Source organism: Argopecten irradians, chromosome 5 (genome assembly GCF_041381155.1).
Source record: "Argopecten irradians isolate NY chromosome 5, Ai_NY, whole genome shotgun sequence".
NCBI lineage: Eukaryota > Metazoa > Mollusca > Bivalvia > Pectinida > Pectinidae > Argopecten > Argopecten irradians.
The window spans coordinates 18,420,635-18,447,940 of NC_091138.1; the positions used below are offsets into that span (position 1 = coordinate 18,420,635).

The 27,306-nt window shown below is 37.3% G+C and overlaps 1 protein-coding gene across 2 annotated transcripts; it reads left to right on the forward strand.

Moving 5' to 3' along the window:
- Nucleotides 1-1,965: 1,965 nt before the first annotated feature.
- On the forward strand, nucleotides 1,966-27,301 carry LOC138323096 (sodium-coupled monocarboxylate transporter 2-like). 2 transcript variants are annotated; one of them, XM_069267443.1, is made up of 17 exons: nucleotides 1,966-2,112; nucleotides 2,211-2,414; nucleotides 2,639-3,012; nucleotides 7,511-7,576; nucleotides 7,947-7,998; nucleotides 8,283-8,350; nucleotides 10,204-10,358; nucleotides 10,919-11,059; nucleotides 12,569-12,698; nucleotides 14,866-14,954; nucleotides 15,700-15,815; nucleotides 16,303-16,370; nucleotides 16,647-16,733; nucleotides 18,676-18,893; nucleotides 24,820-24,920; nucleotides 25,187-25,305; nucleotides 25,842-27,301. In XM_069267443.1, exons 3-17 carry the CDS (start codon nucleotides 2,647-2,649, stop codon nucleotides 26,001-26,003), a joined length of 1,938 nt encoding a protein of 645 aa, XP_069123544.1. In that variant the 5' UTR covers nucleotides 1,966-2,112; nucleotides 2,211-2,414; nucleotides 2,639-2,646; the 3' UTR covers nucleotides 26,004-27,301. The 2 variants fall into 2 exon arrangements, with proteins under 2 accessions (XP_069123544.1, XP_069123543.1); XM_069267442.1 differs by lacking the exon at nucleotides 1,966-2,112 and having other exon boundaries at nucleotides 2,145-2,414.
- Nucleotides 27,302-27,306: the final 5 nt, after the last annotated feature.

The following is a 27,306-nucleotide window of genomic DNA, read 5'->3' on the forward strand; positions in this document are numbered from 1 at the left end:
TTGGTTGACCTTTGGCTATGGAAGGTTTCTGCAAAATTTTAACAAATTGGGTTTAGTAGTTTTGTAGAAGAAGTCGAAAAAGTAAATTGTTTATCGCCATAAGACGGACGACGACGGACAAAAGGCAATAAGAATAGGTCACTTGAGATTCGTCTCAGGTGACCTAATAAGATCCTAAATTTAGTCGCCTTTTACGATCACTAACGCAGGGCCGGACAGCGTACGAACATCGCCCGAGCCACTGTCAATGAACGACAGTTGAACCAGGCCCGGCCGAATGTCTGGCGATGTTATTGCTCCTTTATTTCCGATCGCATATCGGCATATATGATGTGGCCGGTTATGAAAATCTACGGAACACCGGAGATATTTTTACTTCGTATCGGTCACCTCCCCGATGCTGCTCAAGAGACCCGGCCTCCGGCCGGTCATGTCTGCTGTCCAGCGGGAACCAGGCCAAAATGTCTAAAAATCATGTAGGGAGTACATCCTAAGCCTAATCGGAAGAGGTTGTGAGCAAAGCATAATTCTATGATCACAAAGTTTGGCCGGTATCTGGCTACTTCTGACATCGGACAACGTCCGGGGGCCGTGTGGTGTGGTAATCGTGTAGCGGTTTTGGACTGGGTCGCTTATCGATGACCAGGTAACTCGGTCGGTAGAGCACTCGGCTAGTGTTCGGAGGGTCCCGGGTTCGAATCCCGGTCTGGCCATTACATTTTCTCCTCTCCTGTTAAAATCGTAATGTTTTCGGTGACCGGCCATGCGGTTAATATCGATTAAACATCTAACACTTATCGACCGAATATCAAATATTCGTGCGACAAATCATGCCAGTTCATTCCAAGCCTTATTGGAAGGGGTTGTGACTAAAGCATAACATAATGCAAGATAATGCACACATGGGAGACCGTTCTTAAATGACCCTGGTTATTAAATAGGACTTTGTTTGTTTGTTTGATTAATTAACGTCCTATTAACAGCTATGGTCATGTAAGGACGGCCTCCCCTGTATGCAGTGTGCTGTGTGTATGTTGTGAGAGGTGCGTGTTTTGGGAGACTGCGGTGTATTCATGTTGTGTCTTCTTGTATAGTGGAACTGTTGCCCTTTTTATAGTGCTATAGGACATTAAACCTCACAAACCCAACCGTTCTGTAGCTGTTAATAGGACGTTAATTAATCAAACAAACAAACAAACCAATAGTATTGTGTTTTTAGACCCGATGACTGATGTAGCCTTTCTGTTGCGTTTTTATACACACCAATAGTAAATATTCACAAAACACGGGTGCACTACTTGTTCTTTGAAAATGTACTGCATACATTTGAGTCCAAATTGAATATAATACTTTTTTGAATTTGAGTGCTTTATACCTTCTTAATTTCTAGCTCAATACGACCTTAAAGGAATATTTAATAGAGTCCTTGAAAGACGAATTACATCAAATTTGTCTTGTGTTATCTCCTGGAGGCGATCATACCTGGTGTAAGAGTGCCGTATTCTGCGCTGCAAATAGTATCTGGTGCATTGACGAGTGTTAGCTGTGATGTAGCCCTGGCTCATACAGACATGTCACATACCACTGAAAGGTAACGTCTGTTTACAAACACTTGTTAACAGTAAACGTCCAATACGGATATATAACGTTAAACACCTGTAAATAGTATATGGCTTTACCTTTCGGGCAGTGAATGTGTTATTGGGATTCTTATTCCTGTCATGAAATGATATCGACTACACACGTTGCCATTGATTGGCATTTGATACAAACTTTATGTTAAAATCTCGTAGATCTGACACTGAAATACAATGACCCAGATCTTATGAACCCCTAAATCTTCCAGCCGGTTTTGTAAAGATTGAGCTTTTTGAATGATTTCAATTTGGATAAACATGGGTGAACCCAACCTCGGCGGGTTTGGTTACAAATACAACACTGTACACAAACGTCATACTAAAAAGGTTAAGCAAGGTCAAACCATACACATGATCCCCGCAAGCTACAATATGTTAATGTACTAAGACGAGCACATTTGTACATCATCCAAAATAGTTAGCACTCCTCCTGTTCTCGGCTTATTATAACTGTCCCATATATGTGACGCTACAGGTAAGAGTATAAAAAGCTCCGCCCCTACCAATAGTTACATTATCCATCTATCGTCAAAGGGAGATTTCATCAGAATTGACAACATAATTTTACGTTAGTTTCAGGTTGACTTTCTCCGGTACATGGACTGAGAAGTTTGTCACCATATTTTAACAAAAGCACGAGTTGTGTTAGCAGTAACAGGTTTGTGACGCTGTCTATTCACGACAGGTTCCGACTACGCGAGCTTGTTTTTGTGGTTTGCATCAGGACGTGACGGCAGTGTTCAAATCTTTTGGTGAATGTGAGTGTAGAAAACACAGGTAAGTTAATTATAATCAAGGTACTACGATTGCTAACAGGTACATATGTAAAATAACTGTCACGCTATGACGTCAATTAATAAAAAGAAATGCATCATTGTAATTTCCGTCTATAAGATAACACATTGCCTCCCACAGATCTTCATTATTTAGTCAGTAATGTCGACTGATCGCATCGGAAAGTGAAGCTGTTGACTAGATTTTCTTCATAAAATATTTTTCAGATTCACCCATGACGCGCCAGTATAGTTTTCAGACTGGTGTGCGGAACACATTCCATCCTGTGGACTATGTCTTGTTTGGTGCTCTGTTGGTCATATGTGCAGGAATCGGACTGTTCTATGCAATCAAAGACCGAAAACGAGGGAATACAAAGGAATATCTTCTGGCGGGAGGGAACATGAGCGCCATCCCCGTCGCTCTCTCCCTCTTGGCCAGTTTCATGTCAGCCATTACGTTGCTAGGGACGCCGGCAGAGATGTACAACTATACGACTATATACTGGTGGATAGGTGTCGGTTACATGATCACCATAGCACTTGCCGCTCATATCTATATCCCAGTGTTCTTTAGGCTCAGAATCACTAGCGCATATGAGGTATGTATCAAGTCCTAAAAGGTGACTAAAATTTAGATTTCGGCCTTTCTAATCTCCCTTGAGATCTCCATTTTTTTCCGAATGTCTGACACTAGCTTACAAACTTTGAACATAACACTACGTCTGGCAATATGACGTTATTCATAATAAACCAAATTATTAGAAGAGAGAGCTATCATTCCATGAAGACACTAACACACGGGCTTGCTTACAAAGCATGCCTTGCATATAAGACGTTAGAACGATGAAGAAGTCGTATTTAAGTGTTTTGGCCCCAGTTATCTCGTATGTAGATCAACGTCATTCATATTAACAAACTTGGTTGTCTTAGCATACCCAATACCAGATCTCTAGGCCTTTCTTAAAACACAGTTAGTGGACCTCGTAGTTGTATTCTCTCATACATATGATACAGTTTGAGACTTATCTCCTTAATACATGTATAGCTAAGACTATTTCTAATGAATTTTTTCTCGAAAAATTGCACTTTTGAACTTTGACCCAGAGGTTGATATTTGACAGAAAAGTGTTAGTTTAAAACAGGATGTGAGGTCACGCCTAAAATATGGCAATACGTTTATGTCATATCTCTTACCATTTCGGAGATCTTTTGTATACAACTTTGGATGCAGAAGAATTATAAAAACAATTGGTCTTTGCACGCATAAGCAACACGTCTATAAAAGATGTAGTATATTTCATTATTATCATGTTCAACGCATAAAAGAGCAGGACGACTGGTTTGATAGTTGTCAGTATAATGTGACCGGATGTGATGTGCTTTTCGGAGTATTTTGCAGCACGGTTCAGAAATATAACACTTTAAAAGGCAGGTAAGGTGTCGAATGAAGGTACAGGGTGACTAAATGTGGAATCATTTCTTTTTTCCTAACGTCTTCCTTAAGACGGTTCAGAAATATAACACTTTAAAAGGCAGGTAAGGTGTCGAATGAAGGTACAGGGTGACTAAATGTGGAATCATTTCTTTTTTCCTAACGTCTTCCTTAAGACATAGCGCATCAATGTAGGTATTGAGTTGAACGCTCGCTCTTGTGCTGAAGGCTCTGGACTCAATCCCATGGCCGAGACACACCATAGTCTATAAAAGTGTTCCTTCTTAGGACATAAAGACGGTGTAACGACTGGTTTACTCCTAGCCAGTATAATGTGACCGAGTGAGTGTTTGATATCTTTGGTCACATAGTGATATAAAAAGTGAAGTTTAAGAAGACACAATACGAATATTACCGCAGCCTCCCAAAACATACCGACGTACACACACGTTACATATTGCATACAGGTGAGACAAACTTGAGATGACCTAAGGAACTTTTCAAAGGATTTTAAGTCTAATAAAGCAACCTCTTTGAGAAAGACTATGGGTTCTTTCCCCTGGCTCAGACACCATAGTCTATAAAAGTGGTAGTGTTTCTGCTCCTGCTCAGAGTTCAGCCATAAAGATTCATGTGCCGTAACTGGACGAGAATTTTGTGTCTTTTTTTCCGGTAATCTATAAAGAATAATCAATTAGGTTGTGAAAATCGTTCAAATGGTCAGACAAACATACATTTCATTTCAAAATATTTTATTAAATCAAAGAATCAATTTTGAATCTGCCAGCAGGCAAAGCCTTTATATGCCCTCTCCACATGATTACATGCCCTGCAGGTAGGGCGGTAAGTATTGTACCTGCTGCCCTATTGCATGATCGTAAAGGCGACTAAATTTAGGATCTTATCTTTTCTCTTCTTCCTAACTGACTTTATCTTTCCTAATGCCTCCCTTGGCACCGCCTCACTTTTGGCCTAGGGTTGAGCGTTCGCCCCTGTGAGGAAGGCTCTGGGTTCTGTCCCCAGGCCGGGACACACCAAAGTCTATGAAAGTGGTAGTTACTGCTCCTGCTCAGCATACAGGGAGTGGGACGACTGGTTCGCCCGTTGTCAGTATAATGTGACCGGGTGGGGTGTGTTGCTTGGTGTCTTCGGTGGCATACTTCGGTAATATAGCACTTTAAAAAGGGCAACAGTTCCAACAACATGAATATACCGCAGTCTCCCAAAAACACACACCTCGCACTATATACACGCAACACACCGCATACATTGGAGGCCGTCTTTACATGATCATAGCTGTTAATAGGACGTAAATTAATCAAACAAACAAACATGCATGTACTGTATAAAGAAGCATTTTTGAAGAGCATGCAGATGACCGTTATAAGGCAAATGGTTCTATTGGTTTTCTCCAGTTTATTCACTTTTCTCCCACTGTACTCTTATTCCCGTCTTACATGAGTGGGCAATGGGGAGTAGGTTATATACCACTTGTCACTCATTCTCGATCAATAAATAAAGTTAACACTCTTAAAAGACATCGCCATGTACATAATATAAGTTTATCTCGTAATCACGCGTTCGGAGACTTAGCTGACAGTAACATATGTGAATAGCATTTTAATTTATTTAAATCTGCCAGCCTGCCTTGCAGTTTTTTGGTGGGGAGAGTGTTGACACTAAGCGTTACATCCCAACAGGCAGTAATACATTATACACATCGTTTTGTTCGGTTCAAGTGGGAATTTCTGTGATTAGGAATACTAAATATTCATACAAACCTACCCGCTTTGTATTAAGCAATATGTTCACAGACCGATCGTCCTATTCTTGGACGTCGTCTGAATGACTACTATGTTCCCTTGTTTATACCAATGTACCCATGTGCCTCCACCTACTTACACCAAGGCCAAACCTGACACTGTACCTTCATACCTGGTGACAATTCGCATAAAACGTCTTTACTCTGTTTACATCAAAGCGTCAGTCTACATGTAAATATCCTGTTTACCATCTGGGTCTGTTTTCATTATTCTGGTTACGTAAGTTGTACATTAATTGTCGCGTCGGTCATATTTCTTTTCTATGGAATAAAGAGACCATCCGTCGGATGGGATGTCACTTTGATTTGGTTTATTATAGTTACGTCCTATAACAGTCATGACAAGGCCATTTAAGGACGGCCTCCCGTATTTGTGGTTTTTTGCGAGTGTAAAGGGCGGGGTGCGTGTTTTGGGAGACTGTGGTATTGGTATTGTGTCTTCTTGTATAGTGGAACTGATGCACTTTCTATAGTGCTATATTACTGAAGCATGCCGCCAAAGACATCAAGTAACCTTAAAAGCTTTGGCGGCATGCTTCAGTGAGATAGAACATTAAAAAAAACCAAGAAGAACATTATTGCAAGAAGACACAACAGGAATTTTAATATACCAAAGCCTTCCGAAATATGCAGACATTCAAACACGCAACATCGATACACTATAGGCTGTTCTTTAATTACCATATTGATTAACCTATTTAACGTTTCTTATTGAGCAGAAGTGAGTTGGGTGATTTTATTTAAAAATAAAAATATTTGCATACTTGTACTCTTTTGATTTGTCAGAACTTTCAGTGAAAAAGCCGACATACCGCAGTCTCCCATTGCACACACTACATGACCACTCTGGCTGTTAATAGGACGTTAATTTAATCAAACAAACAAACAAAACGTATTATTACATGTCGCTTACGGCTTTCATCAAGCGTATCTGTACTGTTAATCTATTATCTATTACGACCTGGTTTATCGCATATCAGGAAGTGTTGGTTAGAACCCGTTACAACAAAGGATTTAAGACGTATATCCTTTTGTTTGCCTGTTGATGTATACCACTTTTTTCCTGTTAAAATATATAATCTTTTGAACGATTCCACCGTCATCTTGAAAAATTGGAGCTGCAGTTATTTACTTGTAGCTTGTTATTGTTATTCCAATTAACTTAAAAACAATAGTAGTCAACAATGATAACTGATTGATTCATTATACTTTACCTTGCAAGTAGGGCGTTAGAATTGTACCGGCTGCCCCTATGCCATGATCGTAAAAGGCGATTTATTTAGAATCTTGTTTGACCTCTTCTTCCTAACTGACTCTCTTCTTTCTAACGCCCAATCTGAGACCGACTCTCGCCCTCAGCCCTTTGAGGAAGGTTCTGGGTTCTATCCCCTGGCCGAGACACACCACGGTATATAAAATTGGTAGTTAAAGTGAGTGGGACGTCTGGTTTGCCCCTTCTTATTATCAATTGACCGGATGAGGTATGCGGTCCGATGTCTTTGGTGGTATGCTTCAGTTAGGTAACACTATAAATAAGGTCAAGATTTCCACTATCACAACGAGATACAACACCAATATACCACAGTCTCCAAAGCATACTGGCATTCATACATCGCAACATATTGCAAAAACCGAAGTTTCACAATTCCAATATATATTTGTATGTTTAATTTTGAGTTGAATAAATCATCAAAATGTAGCTTTGTAATACATTATTCATCTGTTTACACAATTTTTCTGATTTCCCATGATTTTTCAGTGAAATACATATTTTATTATTCAAGAAGTTGCCTAAGTGTTATGAATGTTATCATTGATGTATGTTTACACCTTACTGTTTTAGTATCTTGGTATACGGTTTGGCTTGGTGACACGAAGTATCGCCTCCATCATCTACATAATACAAATGGTAAGCTGCGTAATTTGTTGATAATATCTTGTGCTTGAGCAATTGATTGTCCTTCAATCCAGGTGCTCATGACCTTGAAAGATTTACACCTGACTTTAACAACCGGGGTGTGTGTCAGGAGATATTGACAATCTCATGCACTGTGACTTATGTCACGTTCCATGTTTCGTCTATTTATCTAAAAATAACAAGAGAATTACAAAACCGGTTTTTCCGAGTTCCACCATCAAAGCATATAACGATACGATTAACGATTTAGAAACAAGTATGTTATCAGGAAGTAAAATATGTAAATAGAAATAAAATATCAGATGGATGACGATGACTATTATGCAATAAAGTTGAAATCCCTTTTTATATATAATTACAGATTCTCTACATGTCAATTGTACTCTACGCACCTTCCCTTGCCATCAATGCAGGTTAGTTACAAGACATACTGCGAAGTCGTTAAAAATTCCGTAATCCGTCGGAATTCCGTTTTCCGATATTTTTTACTTTTATCGTCATCTTCCAATGTTTAAAAGAATGCGGTGTAGTGGTTTATTTTCGTGGAAGGCATTGTTCGCGCACCGCCTATTTTAACAGTAATAAAATATACAGTCTGCAGGTTAAGTTGGCGAAAATCACTTAACGAAATATTATCGCCCGCGAATAAAACCGACTGTACAGCAATCAATTCATCGTTATTTCTTTGTTTCCATAGTGACGGATTTTAGTTTGTGGGGCGCCATTTGGGCTGTTGGACTCGTCTGCATCTTCTACACAACATTGGTAAGTATAACAATACTGTACACAACAATAGGTGTCATCATAAAATATGTCTATACCAATATTCACTACTTCCCAGCATACATACGTACATAGCGGAAAAGGGACCCGAATTTAAGTTAAAGATGCTCCACCGAAAAATATATGATAATCATCATTTTAACAATAATTGGTGTCTAATCGTGTATATATATGTAACACAAAAAGTAATATAAAACAATCAATTTGCCTTTAGTGCATGCGAGATCAGTACTTCATTAAGGATATATTGCCATGGATTTTTTTTTCGGGATGCAATTAATTATTTTTCATTTTTCAACTTGAAGTAAAATTATAAGCTCAAACTTTTCAATTGTGGTAATGGTGTAAAGTACGAAACTTTTGTAACTGAAGAAAAATACTAAATCGTATCCTGTTTTTGATAGTGAAAATATACCATTTGTCAGTGGTGGAGCATCTTTAAAACTAAGATGATAACTTCCATGAACGGTAAGAGGTGTTAAAATTACGCATAACGTCCTGTATTAACTCCTTTCTTACTACAAGTATTACTCATCGCATTTACAAGGAAATATAATTAGAAAATAAGACTTAACTTGCTTTTTATATCAAATAATTAGTATTAGACTTTTTAATTGACATATGATAACACGGGATGAGTCGTATAATGATCATGTGATGAGAACAATACGCCTACATGCATATTACACAATAATCACAAGGAGCATTGCGTCGTAACTAGTCATAGCGGTAACTTGTACTAAATATTATTGTTCATTGTTTTCTTAATTTCTTTTTTGTTTATTATATCTCCCTTTCTTTAGTTGTTATTTATATTTTTTGTATTTCTTCCTTCCATTTTGTGATAGTTTAAGTCAGTTTTCACTTATATTAAACGTTACAGTAGGTGTAGTGCATACGATGATGTCTACACAAAGTGTATTGATGTCTGTTAACATTGCCGTGGTTCTGGCTTGTGATTGTGATTTCATTAATCATGTCGATTCTCACGTGACACCTAAAAATTTATAAAGCTAGTGTTATTTATTCGTTGTTATGTTGGTGCATTTTCTCGGTTTTTTTTTAAATTTCCGTTGTCAGTGTATTGTGACCGGATTGGATGTACCTGTTTGGTGTCTTCGGCAGCATGCATCAGTGAGATAGCACTATACAAAAATCAATGATTCCACTGTGACAAGTTGAAACAGCACGGATATATACTGCAGCCTCCCAAAACATGCATAACACATTGTACACATATGAGGCCGTCCTTACATGATTATAGCTGTCAATAGGATGTTAAAGCTAACAAACCAAACCAAACATGTAAACCTTTTGCATGTGTTTGTATGTTCTCATTGATCGTTTGTATGTTCTCATACCTTTTGCATGTGTTTGTATGTTCTCATTGATCGTTTGTATGTTCTCATAGATCGTTTGTATTTGCATGTCTCTGGGTTTCGTCCCCCGGCCGAAACACACCATAGTCTATAAAAAGTGGCCGTTTTTTCTCTTGCATATTGCTCAACATAAAGGGAGTGGGACGACTGGTTCGCCCGTGTTCAGCATAATGTGTCCGAGATGGGATGTTATACTTGCTGTCCTTGACGGCATGTTTCGGTGATATAGCACTATAAAAAAAAGGGGGGGGGGGGTCCCGCTATACAAGAAGACACAACACTAATATAACGCACCACGCACTTCAAATACGCACACACCACCATACATAGTAGGCCGTCCTTACATGACACTGGCGGTTGATAGACGTTAATTTAATCAAGCAAACAATTGTATGTATTTGTATGTTTACACTTATTTTTGTATGTTAATATGTTGTTTTGCCTTTATTTGACCAGGGTGGTATGAAGGCGGTGTTATGGACCGACACGTTCCAAGTCACTATGATGATAGCAGGGCTCCTGGCTGTCCTTATCCAAGGCTCTATCGAGGTAGGAGGATTCAGCAAGGCCTGGGAGATATCTCGTGCTAGCGGAAGAATATGGTTTACAGAGTGAGTACATTTACTAAACAACTTTTAAATTTAGTGAATATTCACCTGCACTGAACTATTCTCAAAGTAAAATGAGACTAATTGTTATTGATTAACAAATGATATTACTATTATCCAATTAAATTCTTCGTTATCCCATAACTATACATATAGTTCATGGAAACTCAAGCGCTAAATTCCATAATAGTTTAACACCTACAGCACCTCATTTGCCATCTACAGCTCTTGAATTCGATTGGTTGCATATCACTTTCGACTTCTGACTACATTTCTGTTTTAATTTTGATCATAAAGTTTAAATTAAGCATAATATTGGCGACTCTCTATCATATGTATGACCAATATGTGATATATAGGTTCCTTATTTTGATCTTTGGTCAATTGATTTTCAATTTTTTGGTCTCACCTGCATTTACCACGTGAAATGCCATTAGTATCAACGACGTATAACAGAATTGGCAACAAGTATCTCAATGCATTGGTAAACGGGGTAAACAAACTATTAATATTATTTTTCTAGTATTATTATCCTTCTCAAATATGAAATATCTACGTTACAGCTTTGATCCTGACCCGATCGTGCGCCACAGTTTTTGGACGTGTATATTCGGGGGTGCCTTTACCTGGTTGTCTGTTTACGGTGCTAATCAGGCTCAGATTCAACGAGCCATTACCTGCCCTACTGTGAGGAAGGCACAATAGTGAGTATTGATATTACTTCTTAATCTAATCCGATAAAAGGTATCACGTGTATTGTGATATAAATCTGTAATGTGTTGTTATGATGCTAATTCTTATTTTTAGAGTTCGGCTCAACAAAAATTTGACCTAGATTCTCATTGACTTCATATTATGAAAAAAAACTAATATAACATGCTTAACTGAAGAGATAAAACTGCTTAGAAACCAAATGAAAATCGAATCATGTTGAGAACTTTTTTGCGATAATATCAAGTAAAGGACTTTTTAATTATGAAATATTTCGTTATCAAGGTAACAGCAATAAAGAAATAAATACATGTAATTCCTTTTAATGCAAATATTACGCTCTCTTACGTTTCGATAGCCATATATTAAAGGATTAAAACAACTTGCCTTGGTAGACGTTAAGAAACAGTTATTTTTGTTCCATATGTGGTATTTAGACAGGTTGACTGCGATAACATTAAATGCAAATACAAATATGTCTTTAAATACCATTTTTAACTTAATCACCAAGTGAGGATGCAGTTCGTGCAGTACCGCTATAATCATATTGGAGGAAAATAGGACAAATAAAACGCTTATAAAACTTATTAAATAATTAAGCTTTGCTAGTATCGAGCATTTTCTTTCAATAGCGTAAAAAATACATACGTCATTTGTAACGTCGCCTCTAATAGAACGTTGCAATGATTTCAATGAAAAAATAGTCTCTCATGGAAGCTGGAATTGTACGGTATTCGATTGAATATATTCAACTGTTTTATGGAGATATAACAAAAAACATATAATGTACTTAATAAACCGCTTATAATTAAAAGATCTTAAACATCGAATTTTATTGTTTTGTGTAATCCTTTGATAGCAATGTTCCTTTTTTAAATGTCGATTTCTGCATCTCATTTCGTTACAATTCACACACACTCAATAATTTTATATTTTCTTCTCGGCTATTAAAATTCCTAGGATATATATTTAGATATGCTCAAATTTTTATCACATAAAAAAAGTTTTATCACATAATCCGCCAGTGATTTCGCCCGTGTAATATTTTTGTGTATGTCACTAGTGTAATATGACCTGGGCGATTTTCATTGGCTAGAAATCATTGTGACGTCAGACAACAACAATAATAAAATGTCAGAAAAAATGACGTGACGTCAGGACTAAAAGGCGGCCTCTGCTCGATTTTCGGAATACATTTTGACGTGGAATTCTTTGTTATGTAGGTATCTGTACATATACGATAAAAAGTATCTCCAATTTGTGTACATTTCATATTAGATTTTATGAAACTCGTCTCGAAGTTTTAATTTTTGCTCGCCAAGGCTCGCAAAAAAATTTCTTAGAACCGTTTCAAAAAATCTCGTAAGAAATAAACCCTCATGTAAGATCCTATATATATTTTCTGTATTATGTATTGTACGAGGTCCATATTGGTTTATATTCCCTGGTCTGTGTGTTGGGGTGCTCTAAGTTATATTTTTTCTGTATTAAATATTTTACAGTGCCTATTGGTTTAACTTCCCTGGCCTGTGTGTGATCCTCATTCTCTGTGCTCTCATTGGTACTGTTATATATGCTTTCTACGAGACCTGTGATCCCAAGTCCTTCGGTCTAATCAGCGCTTCTGATCAGGTAAGTCCTCGTGTTTGGAGCGCACACGTCCTTCGGTCTCACCAGCGCTTCTGATCAGGTAAGTCCTCGTGTTTAGAGCGCACACGTCCTTCGGTCTAACCAGCGCTTCTGATCAGGTAAGTACTCGAGTTTATATACTATGATATACAACATTTCTCATTTTCGTTATTTACAACAGTTACTAACTGACAATCGTGTATCCATAAATGTATTTTGTACTATTATTCGCGAAACATTTAGAATTCGCGTTCGAGCTCTCCCGTGAGAGAACTCGAAATCTTAGTCCGAGGGTAAGATTCTTATGTTGTCAAACACGAGGCTATGACGAGTATTTCACAGCTTAAGGATCTTGTCCCGAGTGTTGAGACCTCCTGTCTCACCCCAGAGAGGGCGAATGATTCTTTTTATCTTGCCCTGTGTGAGCACGTGCAAAGATCTCGTGTATTTTATCTTTACCATAACAGGGCGAGATAGAAAAAATGCGGGTATCCCTGTCCGCGGTAAGAGAAAGACTCTTTTTTATGCATTCTTACTTAGTTCTGTTTTGCTTTTCGAAATAAGACAACATTCAAACTTACAGCATTTTTTCTACTGCAAATATTTCAACGATATTTAAATATTATGGAAAGATGTACCATTTTAATATCAATTACGTATCCAAACCAGTAATTATATCTTTATCACTACCACCATAGAGAATATCCAGCTTGTCCTTGTCGTCAACATATCAATAAAAACTAGTATAATCGTTATGATCGAAGAACTAAAACTTTATATTATTTATAATTATCAGTGGATCATGATCATTTAAATTAGAAATCGCCTTATACAGGAAATTTTGCAGCGATAAATTAAACCTTTGTATCATACAATGTGTCTCTGAATTCATACGCAAAACAAAAATACTTGATATGTAATTGATTTCATACTAATTGTCTCAACTATGTAATGCGGTTTATACTGTACTATGTATCTTTCTCAAATCTAATCTTAAAGTGAGGATATTTCTAGAAAAACTCCAATATATGGTATATATGCCTGAAGTATGGATACTTTATACTAATGGTAGTGTAAAAGCATTAAGTTTGGTAAAAAAGGGTACGAGTTCAACAATTACATGTAGCCACAACACGAATATACCGTAGCCTCCCAAAAACAGACATGCACAGGCCGCAACACCTTGCACTATTGCCTATACGTGATTCTTAATAATTCCATTTCTAATTATATTTGCATTGAATCAGCTCCGTATAAATGCAGTTTACTAACTATTGCCAATCAGTGATCATTCTAAATTTTTTTTTTTTTTTTATAAAGCATCTCCCCTATCCTCGACATTTCTGAGGATCTTGTCAATGCATTTTGCCGAGGTGCCATCAAGAATTTCATGTCCAGATTGCAGTTGAAAGAGAAATAAAACTGGTTCTATGGCAACAATTATGCAATCATTTGTATCATGAAATTATGTATTGACAAATGATAGCAGTCGATAATGAAACCTACAGACAACTAGCTGCTAAACTTTTGAAATTTTATTATAATATAATGCAGAATTTATATACAAAGATCTCTGTTGAAAAAAAACAAATCAGACTTTTGTTTAGAAAGAGATTTTTGCACAAACCAAGTTCATACAGCTAAAGGGGCATAATTCAAGTATATATATATATATAGAAAGAAACTCAATTTAACAAAGCATGACAATTTATTGACTCGTGCCCTCTCCGGGCCTCGAACTCACGATCTACGGCACCCAGTCGCCTAGGCAAACAGACATGCGCCTTCTACCACTGTGCCACATCCACATCCCCTATATTTATTTCACTGGGAGATATAGATTTGTATTGAGTCAGCTTTATATGATATAGTTTAAAGAAATATATAAAAATGTTTAGGTTATTTAGTGCAAACCACATGTTTCATAAGGAGGTTCTCCCAATAACTTCTCGTTATATTCATTTATACAATTTCAGTGGTTGTATCCTTTATCAGGGGTTCAATTCATAACAACATAATTGGTTTTTTGCCTTCAATTTGCTGTCTGTAATCAAATCAATTAGGGGATAAAGAAATTTGTTTTAAAAATATTAATTACATGATGTGAAGATTATTCATCTTACTTTAATCTTTCATAGATTGTCTAAATGATATACCATTGATGTTGCAGTTACTTCCCCTGTTTGTAATGGACGTGCTCGGTCACATACCCGGTATTCCTGGACTTTTTATATCATGTCTCTTCAGTGGTGCCCTCAGGTAAGTTTTACATATTATAGTTATATGTATTGATCATTTCCTTCCCCAGTCTCCTTTAGGCTTTGTTTGTTTGTTTGTTTGTTTAATTAACGTCCTATGAACAGCCATGGTCATGTAAGGATGGCCTCCCATGTATGTGGTGTGTTGCGTGTATGTTTGCAAGATGCGTGGTTTTGGAGACTACGGTATATTCATGTTGTGTCTTCTTGTATAGTGGAACTGTTGCCCTTTTTATAGTGCTATATCACTGACGCATGCCGCCGAAGACACCAAGCAACACACCCTACTACTTTAGGCATTGTCACTTCTAATGAAATAACCGTCAATAATATAGAGAGTTTTAATTCCATAACTGTTCTTGTGAGTTTTTACTCTGCGAAACTCCTGATAGAATAATCAAACTTAAACAATGAATTGTATTCCATAACTGATAATGCATGTGTAGCAGGCAAATATTTCTGGCGTTTTATTTTATGTTTGACTGAAATCAAGGAATTCAGAACACTAGGGAAATATTAGACTCTTACGTTAGTACCATATTTGCATAGATGAATCAGTGTACCGCGAAAGTAATCCTCCGAAAATTGGTTCAGTTACCGAAACTGTGATAAATGGACCCTACGAATTTGTACAGTAATCTACTGAGAGTAGATGTTTTGTCATACAAGTTAAACGTTTCCAATACTACATCTTTTCTCGAATTTCTGCATTCCATTTTAAACATAATGTTATTCCCATGTCGCAGCACCCTCTCCTCCGGTTTAAATTCCATCGCCGCTGTCATTCTGGAAGACTGTGTAAAACTTTTCTGTTTCAAAGAAATGTCAGAGATGAGAGCTACATTTGCTTCTAAGATTCTTGGTATGTACTGAATTAGTTGATTTGAAATTTCATTGACTTAAGCGGTTTTTGAGAAGAGTTCGAAAATGTAATTGTGTATGGACACATAACGGATGGTGACGGACAAAACGCGATTGCAATGATAAAATACATATATATTTAGCCATATTGGCATCTCGTTATAATATACTTTATTTACACTCTTACATTATCTTGGGATATGACTTTTTTTAAAAACATAAATAATAATGAAATGTTCATGTATGACAAGAACAAAAAGATTAACATTCAACTTAACATCTCATCATATTCTAAAGAGGGAATTATATATTCATAATGAATATTAAAAACAGTACATTTAATTATCTGCCTTTTTGTGTTCTCAGCCACGTACTGTAATGATAATGTATATTAAAAATAGAACATTTATGTCTTTTTGTTTGAAAATCACGTATTGCAATCAAGTTTTAAAACAATACATTTGATAATCTGCCTTTACATTTAATAGCCGTCGTGTTCGGGTTTATCTGTATCGGATTGACGTACGTAGCCTCACTCTTGGGAAGTGTTTTACAGGTAAGCATCATTATAGGTATCTTTTTATGATTATCATTGGTTTCTTTAGATTAAATATAAGGAAGCCGTGCATTCTGTGAGTTTAATGTCAAGAAAACCAAGCGAGACTGAGATACAGAATCCCAGATTAGTGTATTTATCTAAGAAATAATTCTGTGTTCCTGTCAGCGATTAAATCTCTGATGGCTCAAATCAATTTGGTAAAGTTCTTACCTTTTATTAAAACATGTTGTTATCGCTTGTCACACCATGTTTTGCTTTGATGGGATTTTTCAGGCAGCCCTAGCCCTCTTTGGGGTCATTGGAGGACCACTGTTAGGGGTGTTTACACTTGGCATGCTGTTCCCTTGGGCCAATCAAAAGGTAAATACGTTACGTAATTGCATTAGTGATCAAACAGGAAATGCCATTCTGGCGTTGCATTGGCCAATCAGAAATAAGGTTAAAATCATGGTGATCTATTGTGATAATTGGTTGTCCGTCGTCTTCCATTAACTATTGCTTGTGAATACGATAACTTGGGTAAATATTCACCGAGCTGAATGAAACTAAGTATGCAGACTCACATTGGTAAGATCTCGGACGAGTTCAAAAATATAACTTTCGATAGTTTATTTTGCTTTGCAATAATAAACACTTTTGGACCTCACTATAAGATATTATCGAGCTTAATGAAACTCTATAGGTAGCCTTTTGTAAATAATAATTTGTTTTACATTGTCAACACAATAATTTGCTGCCTAACATCAGTAGCGTCTTGGAAGAGTTTATAAATAAATATTACTTTACATCGATTGCAAAACAAGTTATACAACTCTAGATTGCCCGGATTTAATCAGGCAGGTGACTCATGTAACCTTTTGAGGTCCTTGCCGAGGATCGAACCCCGGCAGGCTAGGTGAAAGATGTGCGGCTTAACCACAAACACCACCCGATCAAAGGAGTTCGTAAATGGTTTGTCAGAAACTTTGGCCTTGAGTTGAGCGTTCGCCGCTGTGAGGAAGACTCTGGGTTCTGTCCCCTGGCCGAGACACACCAAAGTCTATAAAAGTGGTAGTTTCTGCTCCTGCTTAGCGTTCAGCGTACAGAGAGTGGGACGACTGGTTCGCCTGTTGTCAGTATACTGTGACCGGGTGGGATGTGTTGTTGGTGTCTTCGGCGGCATGTTTCAGTGATATAACACTATAAAAAGGGCAACAGTTCCACTATACAAGAAGACACAACATGAATATACCGCAGTCTCCCAAAACCACACCCCGCACAACATACACGCAACACACTGCATACATGGGAGGCCGTCTTTACATAACCATAGCTGTTAATAGGACGTTAATTTTTGTTTGTTTGTTTGTTTGATTTATCAAACAAACAAACATGTCAGAAACCTGTGAAAAATTTGTTGAAACAATCCTGTTAACAGCTTTGTATCATATGTCATAATCAGGTGGCCTTTAAGGCCCACGTGATCCGTGTTAAAACTAAAACATTCATAGAAACTAAACCTTGAAAAATGATTGTAAACGTAATTTTACATTGACTTTTTGTTTTAAATCTCAACTTTAGGTGACTCTACCGCTTCGTAATTTTCTGCATATCAACAAAGAATGACGTTGAAATATATATAAACACAGTCGCCTATTTCCGCTTATAGTAAAAGTAAAAATGTTTAATGGTATATACATGTAGTTGTTTTGGGTTATTTATTCAATGTCACGAATTCGCAAGGCTAGGATTGGTTTCTAGCTCTAGCAGTAATTCAATGCACCGCAATTAGCATTAACGTTAATAAGAAACTAATCATCTGACAGTTATTGGAAACCATATTTATCTGTCATCTAAACTGCATTCATTACAATTATATCCTACTATTTGGTAAGAATTTACATTTGTTTGTTTGTTTGTTTGATTAATTAACGTCCTATTAACAGCTATGGTCATGTAAGGACGGCCTCCCATGTATGCAGTGTGTTGCGTGTATGTTGTGCGAGGTGCGTGTTTTGGGAGACTGCGGTATATTCGTGTTGTGTCTTCTTGTATAGTGGAACTGTTGCCCTTTTTATAGTGCTATATCACTGAAGCATGCCAATTATATCCTACTATTTGGTAAGAATTTACAAAACCAAAACAGTTGATTTATATCTTCGCTTTCTATTAGGCTTGCCTAAATTTATATTACATCATGAAGTGAAATATCAAAGTCACGGAATTTGATTGAATACGATCAGTGAGTGCTTGGCGTTTGTGGATATCGTGGCTATTTCTCAGAAAAGCGTAGATTTACAAAGACATTTTTTGTAAATTTAAGGGTGCTGTCACAGGAATGGTCACTAGTCTGGCATTCATGCTGTGGATCAGTATCGGTTATCAGATCCATAAACCGAAGGTAGCAACTTTCTCTCCCATAAACGTTACCGGATGTAATTGGAACCTCACCACCACTCCAGCCAGCGTCACCTCCGCCATCGTCACAACAACAGTCGCGGGCTTAGCCACAACCACACCAGCTGCACAGGATACTGGAACGTGAGTTTTTTGTTTTGTATGAGAAGCATTATGAGACTATTGTTGCCGGTTCCCACATGTTATTACATTGACTTGAGCTACTGTTAGTAACAGTGACCGTCATAGTTTGACCCCAATCAATAATTTTGTTTGTTTGTCAATCTGACAAAAATACAGATCCTTATTATCACTACATTGATAAGAGGATATGACAACATCCCATTAGGGACATTCTGGTGACCTTTGGAAATGACCAATCAAATTGCTGCTGCAAGAATCTTGACTAGAGACGAAATAGTTTGAAAAAGCTACCAGAATTAATTCCTGTATATAGTCATATCGCTCAAAGAGCACAACAAAGCTTAATGTATATGTATACTGGGACGAAATTGACAAAACAAGAGGCCCAGAGGGCCTGTATCGCTCGCCTGGTTTGCAATGTTCTGAATACAGGTTCATTGTTCTTTCCTGAAAGAAAATTGAATATTTACCTCTACTTCCACTATTAGGCACCACCCCTACTGTCCCTTGGGGTGGGGGGGGGTAAGGTGGTCAGAGCTAATAGTTATATAAACTCTGTTCCCCTTCCCCTAAAGATGTTTCTGACCAAATTTGGTTTCAATCCATGCAGAACTCTAGGAATAGAAGCGATTTATAGGATTTACCTCGATTTCCCCGATTCAGCCCCGCCCCTCCTACCCCGGGGGGTCAGAGCCAAAATTTATACAAACTTTGTTCCTCTTTCCCCAAGGATGTTTTTGGCCAAATTTGGTTTCAATTCATGCAGAATTCTAGAACAAGTAGCGATTTATAGGATTTACCTCTATTTCCTCTATTGGACCACGCCCCTCCTGCCCCCGGGGGGTCAGTCAAAATTTCTACAAACTCTGTTCCCCTTCCCCAAAGAATGATTTTAGCCAAATTTGGTTTCAATCTATGCAGAACACAAGGACTAGTAGCGATTTATAGGATTTACCTCTATTTCCCCTATTTGGCCCCTACCCCTCCTGACCCCGGAGGGACAGAGCCAAAATGTATATAAACTCTGTTCGCCTTTCCCCAAGGATTTTGCTGTCCAAATTTGGTTTCAATCCATTCAGAACTCTAGGACTAGTAGCAATTTATAGGATTTACCTCTATTTCCCCTATTGGGTCACACCCCTCCTGCCCCCGGGGGTCAGAGCCAAAAGTTATCCAAAGCCTGTTTCCCTTCCTTCAAGGAAGTTTGTGACCAAATTTGGTTTCAATCCATGCAGAACACTAGGACTAGTAGCGATTTATAGGATTTACCTATTTCCGCTATTGGGCTCTGCCCCCGGGGAGTCTGAGCCAAAATTTATACAAACTATGATCCCCTTCCCCCAAGGATGTTTCTGGCCAAATTGGGTTTGAATCCATGCAGAACTCATGTTCAGACAAGTAGCGATTTTAAGGAAATGTTGACGGACGGACGACGGACGCTGCGCCATGACATAAGCTCACCGGCCCTTCGGGCCAGGTGAGCTAAAGAAAATGAATTTGATCTGTAACACGTGGTAAAAAGGTCATCCGAACATGACCTCTGATGGGACGTAGTCAGATCCTTTATTAAACATAGAGGTTATAAGGATCTTTTTTAATTAGATTGGTTTGTTTGTTGTTTATTTTAAAGTCCTATTAACAGCAAGGGTCATGTAAGGACGACCTCCCATGTATGCAGTGTGTAGCGTGTGTGGAGTGCGGGGTGCGTGTTTTGGGAGACTGTGGTATGTTCGTGTTGTGTCTTCTTGTGTAGTGGAACTGTTGTCCTTTTTATAGTGCTATATCATAGAAGCATGCCGCCGAAGACACCAAGCAACATACCCTAACCGGTCACATTGTACTGACAACAGGCGAACCTGTCGTCCCACTCCCTGTATGCTGAGCTTTAAGCAGGGGCAGAAACTACCACTTTTATAGATTTTGGTGTGTCTCGGCCAGGGGACAGAACGCAGAACCTTACTCACAGGGGTGAACGCTCAACTTAAGGCCTAAAGTGCGGCGGTGCCAAGGAAGGCATTAGGAGAGAAGATAAAATCCTAAAACTAGTCGCCTTTAAAGATCATACAATAGTGGCAGCAGGTACAATTCTAACGCCCTACCTACAGGGCCAATCAATCCCAAACTATGTGTAATCATAAGCAATGTGTCGCTTCTACCAAAAACAAACGATTGCAGGTACGACTGAGGTCTTATACAAACTGAACTAAGACGGTAAACGGTGGATATGGCACTCCGTATTTTCCTTTGTAGTCGGAAGCTCTTGTCGTCCACTTTTCGCGCCAAGGGTGAGGTAACTTAGAGATGATTGGTATGATTCCTACAGGCGAGTCATAATACGAGAACATAGTGCCATATTGCGGATTTGTTTTGATCTCATCAATCTGGGTAAGAATATCGGCTAAGTCGAAAAGTTTTTTAGTATCTTTGACGGTCAGCGACGAAAACTTTTCCAATTTACTTCTTAGGGAACTGTCTACGAGCTCCGTATCTATCGTTCAGTCGATTCCAAATCATTTGAACCCCTTCAGACGGGTTTTCCACATTAGCTTGACGTATATTGCACGCGAACTGGTCCAAGCTACCGGACAAGAAGTTGTAGCTCTTCGAACGGAAAAACCGACCGATCACGCACAATAGATTGAAAGTTCATTTTCCATGCATTATGATTCTGGTTCATTGGTAAAGTTTGTAAATCTTTAAATCATCAACTCTTTCTTCATGAGGTAGTTTGAGAATACAGTTCAATTGTCTATCGGTTTAACTGGATTACTAACGGTTGACGTTATGGTGAATGGTGAATAACCCTGTTGGCGCCGTCGTAACAGTATGCGTAGGATTAGGCAACGCGTACCTTAAAATGCTTTTTTTTGTTGAAATGTCGTTGCGTTGGGGTTATATGAGAATAGTTTTGAACGGAAATCCAGTTTGCTCCGTGACTGTAGGTTGACTAATGGGAGGAAGCTCATCTAAATAACTCTGTACCTTTTGATGTCCAGTCATGGTTTCAACCCTTGGTGAAATAAAGTGACTACTGTTATCTGTATCGTCAGCGTCTTCAGCCTCAATTTCAGCTCGCGCGACAACTTCGCTTTGCTTTAAAATTTCCATTTCACTCTTGAGCTTCAGTTGTTCTTATTTTATTTCAACTTCCCTACTTAGAAAATCTAATCGTGTTCTCGCGAGTGTTACCTCCCTTTTATGAATTGTTACCTTTGATGAACTGGAGCTTCTTGAGGCAGTCTCCGTCCTGTCTAACAATGCGTCCTCTATTCGTTTAGCGAGTCTGGCAATTATCTTTACCTTTCGTTCCATTTGTTCTTCGTGTGTTTTAAGTTCATCTACACTTTCCTCTAACCTAATTCTGTTAAGAATTTCCGACACTGCGTTAGACTTATCCAAAAATTCCTTTTTCACTTTTTGTACATCAGTTTTCATTTGTCGTAATGTTCTGACTTCTAGTTCGGACTCCTTATAATCAAATACAATATTTTCTATCACGAACCGTTTTTGGTCAGCTTTATAACATAATTCATTTAAATTCTGTCGAAATAGTTCTTAAACTTGTTCAGTTAACCTACGCACTCGCGAAGTCTCAGAATAGCTTATTCTATCATTCGAACCTAAATCATCATTTGATGCGGCCTGATTTATCGAGTCGGAGGGATCGATCACGATTTCGGGCTTACCGTGAGACATTTTCGAATGTTTTATTTATGTACACACTAAAGGTATAGGCAACAAATTTACACTAATTCTATAGTAACTAAGCATTAAACATACAACATGATAAATTTACATAGTAACCAAAGTTCAACATTCAATGGTAATAATATCACTAAAAATCAAATAACTCAATGTCTGTAAAACCACTAATCGATAAATAAATGATTATAAATTGCAATGAAATTCAAAGTCGTCACATGAAATACCTTATTCTGATTTCAATTCAAATGTGGATTTGAACCTGTGAGCTACTTTTAACTATGTTCTTTGTGTGACTGATCATTAATGAAGTAGTCTTTCTATGCAGATATGTATGTACAATTAAACACACAATGAAAGGATATAAAATGTTTCTCAAATTCAACACATGAAACCTTTGCCTATCGATCAAATGATTAAATGACACAACAAATCAATTTCGATAAAATATGCTCAACACATGAAACCTTTGCCTACTGGGCAATAATGGAAATGTTTGTTCTGATTTGTGTTCAAAAGTTCAATTTCTAAGTTCTAAATTTAAACTTGTTCAGAAATCAAAGCCTTGTTATTTTGAAATAGAAATGATTCCCTAATTATGTAGCTGATAATTATCTCTAAAATTTAATCAGCTTTACTAAATGAAATGTCAACTCTTGGATTATTCACAGAGTCCAGTCTCTTGAACTGTATTCAAAGTTCACATCTGGGGGGGGGGGGTGTTTATCATATGATGTCACCACTACAGTAACATAGTCTATATTCAAACTCGTTCAAGTTTTGCAAAGAGCCGAAATGAAGTCCTTTACATCTATTGTGGGCTGGCTAGGTCAATTGTACATCTGATGCTGTATACGGGTTGTTACCTGCGGTCGCAACATGGGTTTTCACTGGGGACAGTCTGGTAACAATCATTTACTGTGTCGCTTCTACCAAAAACACACTCCATGTTCGCAGTAATTTTATTCGTAGATAGCTGTAAATGCTGAAAGTACAGGAAGAAAAAAACAAATTTTCTTAGAAATGTTAACAAAGAGGTCATAAGTGTGACGCTGTGACGAAACAGAGGGAGTATTCACTGAAATTAAATGTCCTAAACAAATTACAATTGATTTTACTTACATCGTTGTGGCATGTCCCGTATTTGTACAATAGAGGCATCCTAGATGCAATTTAAGACGTGTGTTATTAAAAACATGCGAACTTTCTAAAATCCAGTAAAATCCAGACCCGGGCGTGTGAAGTTCCGGGACTCCAAGCCAAGCCGTTCAGCGGCGTCACAGGCAATGTGCCATTGTATAAAGTTTATGAAATCCATGAATCCGTTTTAAGTTATCGTCTGGAAGCCAACATTTGCCACAACAATATATTTTTAATAACACTGACCTTTGCAGATGCAATATTGATCCCAAACTTAATCCCAAACTGCGTTATCTCATAAAGTACCATTGTATGAAGACTCGGTGGGATATGCTGCTTCAGTGATATAGCACTATATAAAGATCAAGCGTCTTACTTTACAAGAAGACATGAATATACCACAGTCTCCTAAAACATGACCTCGTATTTCATACACACAACACACCACATACACGGGAGGCCGTCCTTAATGACCTTGACTTAAATACAATAAACCAAATCTAACCGAACCAAATGTTTCAATCCGATCTTAAGTTATAGTCTGGAAACCAACATCCTAACAGACGGACAGATAAACGGACGTAAAAGTTATAGTCCCCTCCGTTTGTTTGTTTGATTAATTAACGTCCTATTAACAGCTTTGGTCATGTTAGGACGGCCTCCCATGTATGCAGTGTGTTGCGTGTATATTGTGCGAGGTGCATGTTTTGGAAGACTGCGGTATATTCATGTAGTGTCTTCTTGTATAGTGGAACTGTTGCCCTTTTTATAGTGCGAATTCACCGGAAAGGGACTAATAATTTGATAAACCAATCAAAACTTTAAACTGGTATCGATTTTATATTAGGAAAACAAGCAAGGAACACTTGAAAAGACACAGCTGTTCTGAAATATCGAGCGTTCTTTACTCTCTCTGTAAAATCTTCCATACAACAGACCACATAAGTACTATTAAGAAAAGAACTACATTTTGTAAAACTTAGATGCATGTGTATGATATAAAAAGAAGACTACTTCGCATCTGTTTATTATTTAATCAACACGAGTGTTAACATTTAAAATTGTCTCTTATATTTCTACACAGAGACCTTTTAATGAGACTGTACTCCCTATCCTATCTCTGGTACAGTGCAACAGCCATGATCTTCGTCATAGGATTGGGTCTGATCGTCAGCTTGATAACAGGTAAGATTCAATATCAGTTCCATGGCAGATGAATCGGCGTATTTTGAAATGATGTTAGAAGAAATCATAATTGTCTATGATAATCTGCTTTCGTCCTAAGGTTGACCTCAGACAAAGCAAAGACAAAAATCTAATGGAGCTCATTAAAAATTTAAGCTTACTTTCCTCAACTACATAATCGAAGGTGAAAATGATTGATTTTGAATCCCCGTTATAAAATAAAATTAATTTGTGTTCTTGTTTATCGAGTCCTGTCTTATGTTTAGGTCGGACTGATCCTAAGACGCTCGACCCCCGACTCATCTGTCCTATCTTTGATGTGTTGATGCCCTTCCTGCCTAAGAGATGGAGGCGCCGTCTGTGGTTCGGTGTCAGACACGACGAGGTACGCCATGATTATTGATAACACTGCTCATTCGTTAGCGTTTTCAAAACTTAAATGTAGAGTACGGGTTATCCTTTATAAATGATTTATTTTATTGAGAATTCTACAAATCTATTTTAAATAAAAAAATGCCCATTGTCAAAGTTTAAACACGTTTGCCATGCAGGTAGAACTTTAGCATGTTTTACCTGCTGCCTCTTATTAAGTAACAGTGAGCCATAATTTATTGAAACATATTTCGACAACGTTCGTGGCGGTCATCTGGAATATTTGATTCCTTAATTAAGATATTCCGATCACGATGTGCCTTCACTGAGATTCAGATTGAGCATGTCCTACGGCAACATAATCAGCAAAAATATTTTATGAGAACTATAGTTCTGGGGTTTAGTGGTTAGTATGCAGGTTGGCGTTCAATATTATCGACAAACCAAATAATAAACCTACTATGTCTGATAAGATACGCAAATGTAATGTTTAACATCATATTCCAATAAGAAAGTGATCATTATAATGTCCTATTTGTTTATCGACAGGTGAAAGACGACGAACCTGTTAATGATGTAGAGCTCGCAGTAAATAAGGACGCACCACGAACTAAAAATGGAACGTACCAAACAGAAAATGGCGTCAGCAACCAGGCATACGTCATTTCCGGTGACGAGAAAAATGCTCATCCAAGATTTACTAAATTATGAATCAGAACATATCGTAAAGTGTTAGAAATCCGCATAATATGTTACATGTATTGAGTATATTTTGTAATACTTATATTTGTAGATTCCGGAAATAACCAGATGTGTTCATTTTACTGTACTCATTTATCAAAGGTATCATTACTCCATGCATGCAATTTTGATAACTTTGGTAAGTGATAATTTTTGTTTGTAGTGTATAATACATTGAGGTTCCCCAACAAGTGACACTTGTTTCTGATGATTTTCAGACCTTAGTAAGTTAATTATTAACTTATCAATCAAAAAGACACGAACTTTAGAGAGTGTCTCTTCAAAACATGAAAATTAATTAACGAGAGTTTAGATAAACTGGTAAATAACAGTCACTTGTGGGGAGAATCGTTTAACCCATACTTTTAACCGTGGTGATCAGTTGTTTTTCGTCTATATACCTGGAAACTAACCACCACATATTGCATTATATAAACCTGCCATAAAATATAGATCCTAAATAGAGAGCCAATACTCTCTTGTTTATACTTGAAATAAGCAATCTACCTGTAATAAATTCAATTCAAAAAGTAGTTCGCGCTGTGTAAACATAAACGATAATAATAACCTGTTATGAGTTATCATGTGTTTCATTGTAATACATGCATAGTTATAGGATAGACAAATGTGAAAGTTTGAACAAGCTCCTTATTGGCTAACACAGATCATTTGTTTTCCCAGATATTTTTATTTTTTTGAATTGTTTACCGATCTGTGATAGAACTTTATCATTTTTACATCTAATTGTACAGTGTTAAAAAACGATAGTTTGTCGTTTAGTTGTAATAAAGTTGAAAAGATACTCAAAACACTTTTAAATTTCCCAACGCCAATTTTTAATACTATAGTTCGTCATTTAAACATTTATTCGAACTAATTGAAACCAGATGATTGTTTTTGATGTTCAAGTTCCTCAACAACATAATACCTGTATGTTGTTGTTTATTTGAAATGCGATATCTAAATATCCATTCATGTAGAAAGAGGCACCAATACCAGGTGTTATGTGTGCTTCATTAACAGTCCGGTGGGACGACGTGCTAATCTGACAGTGATGTGTGACATTTAATATATTATTTTTGTTCCGCTATATTGTTTCATTGTTACATAAACAACATTCTTTCGTGCTTTCTTAATATGTATTATGAGTTAAAAGATTTATATTTTGTTTTTTATCTATCGTCGCGTTGTCGCACATGATAAAACATTTTCTGTTTTTGTACTTACTTTTTGTATAATAAGAATTAAAATAAAATTATATTTCACTATTTGA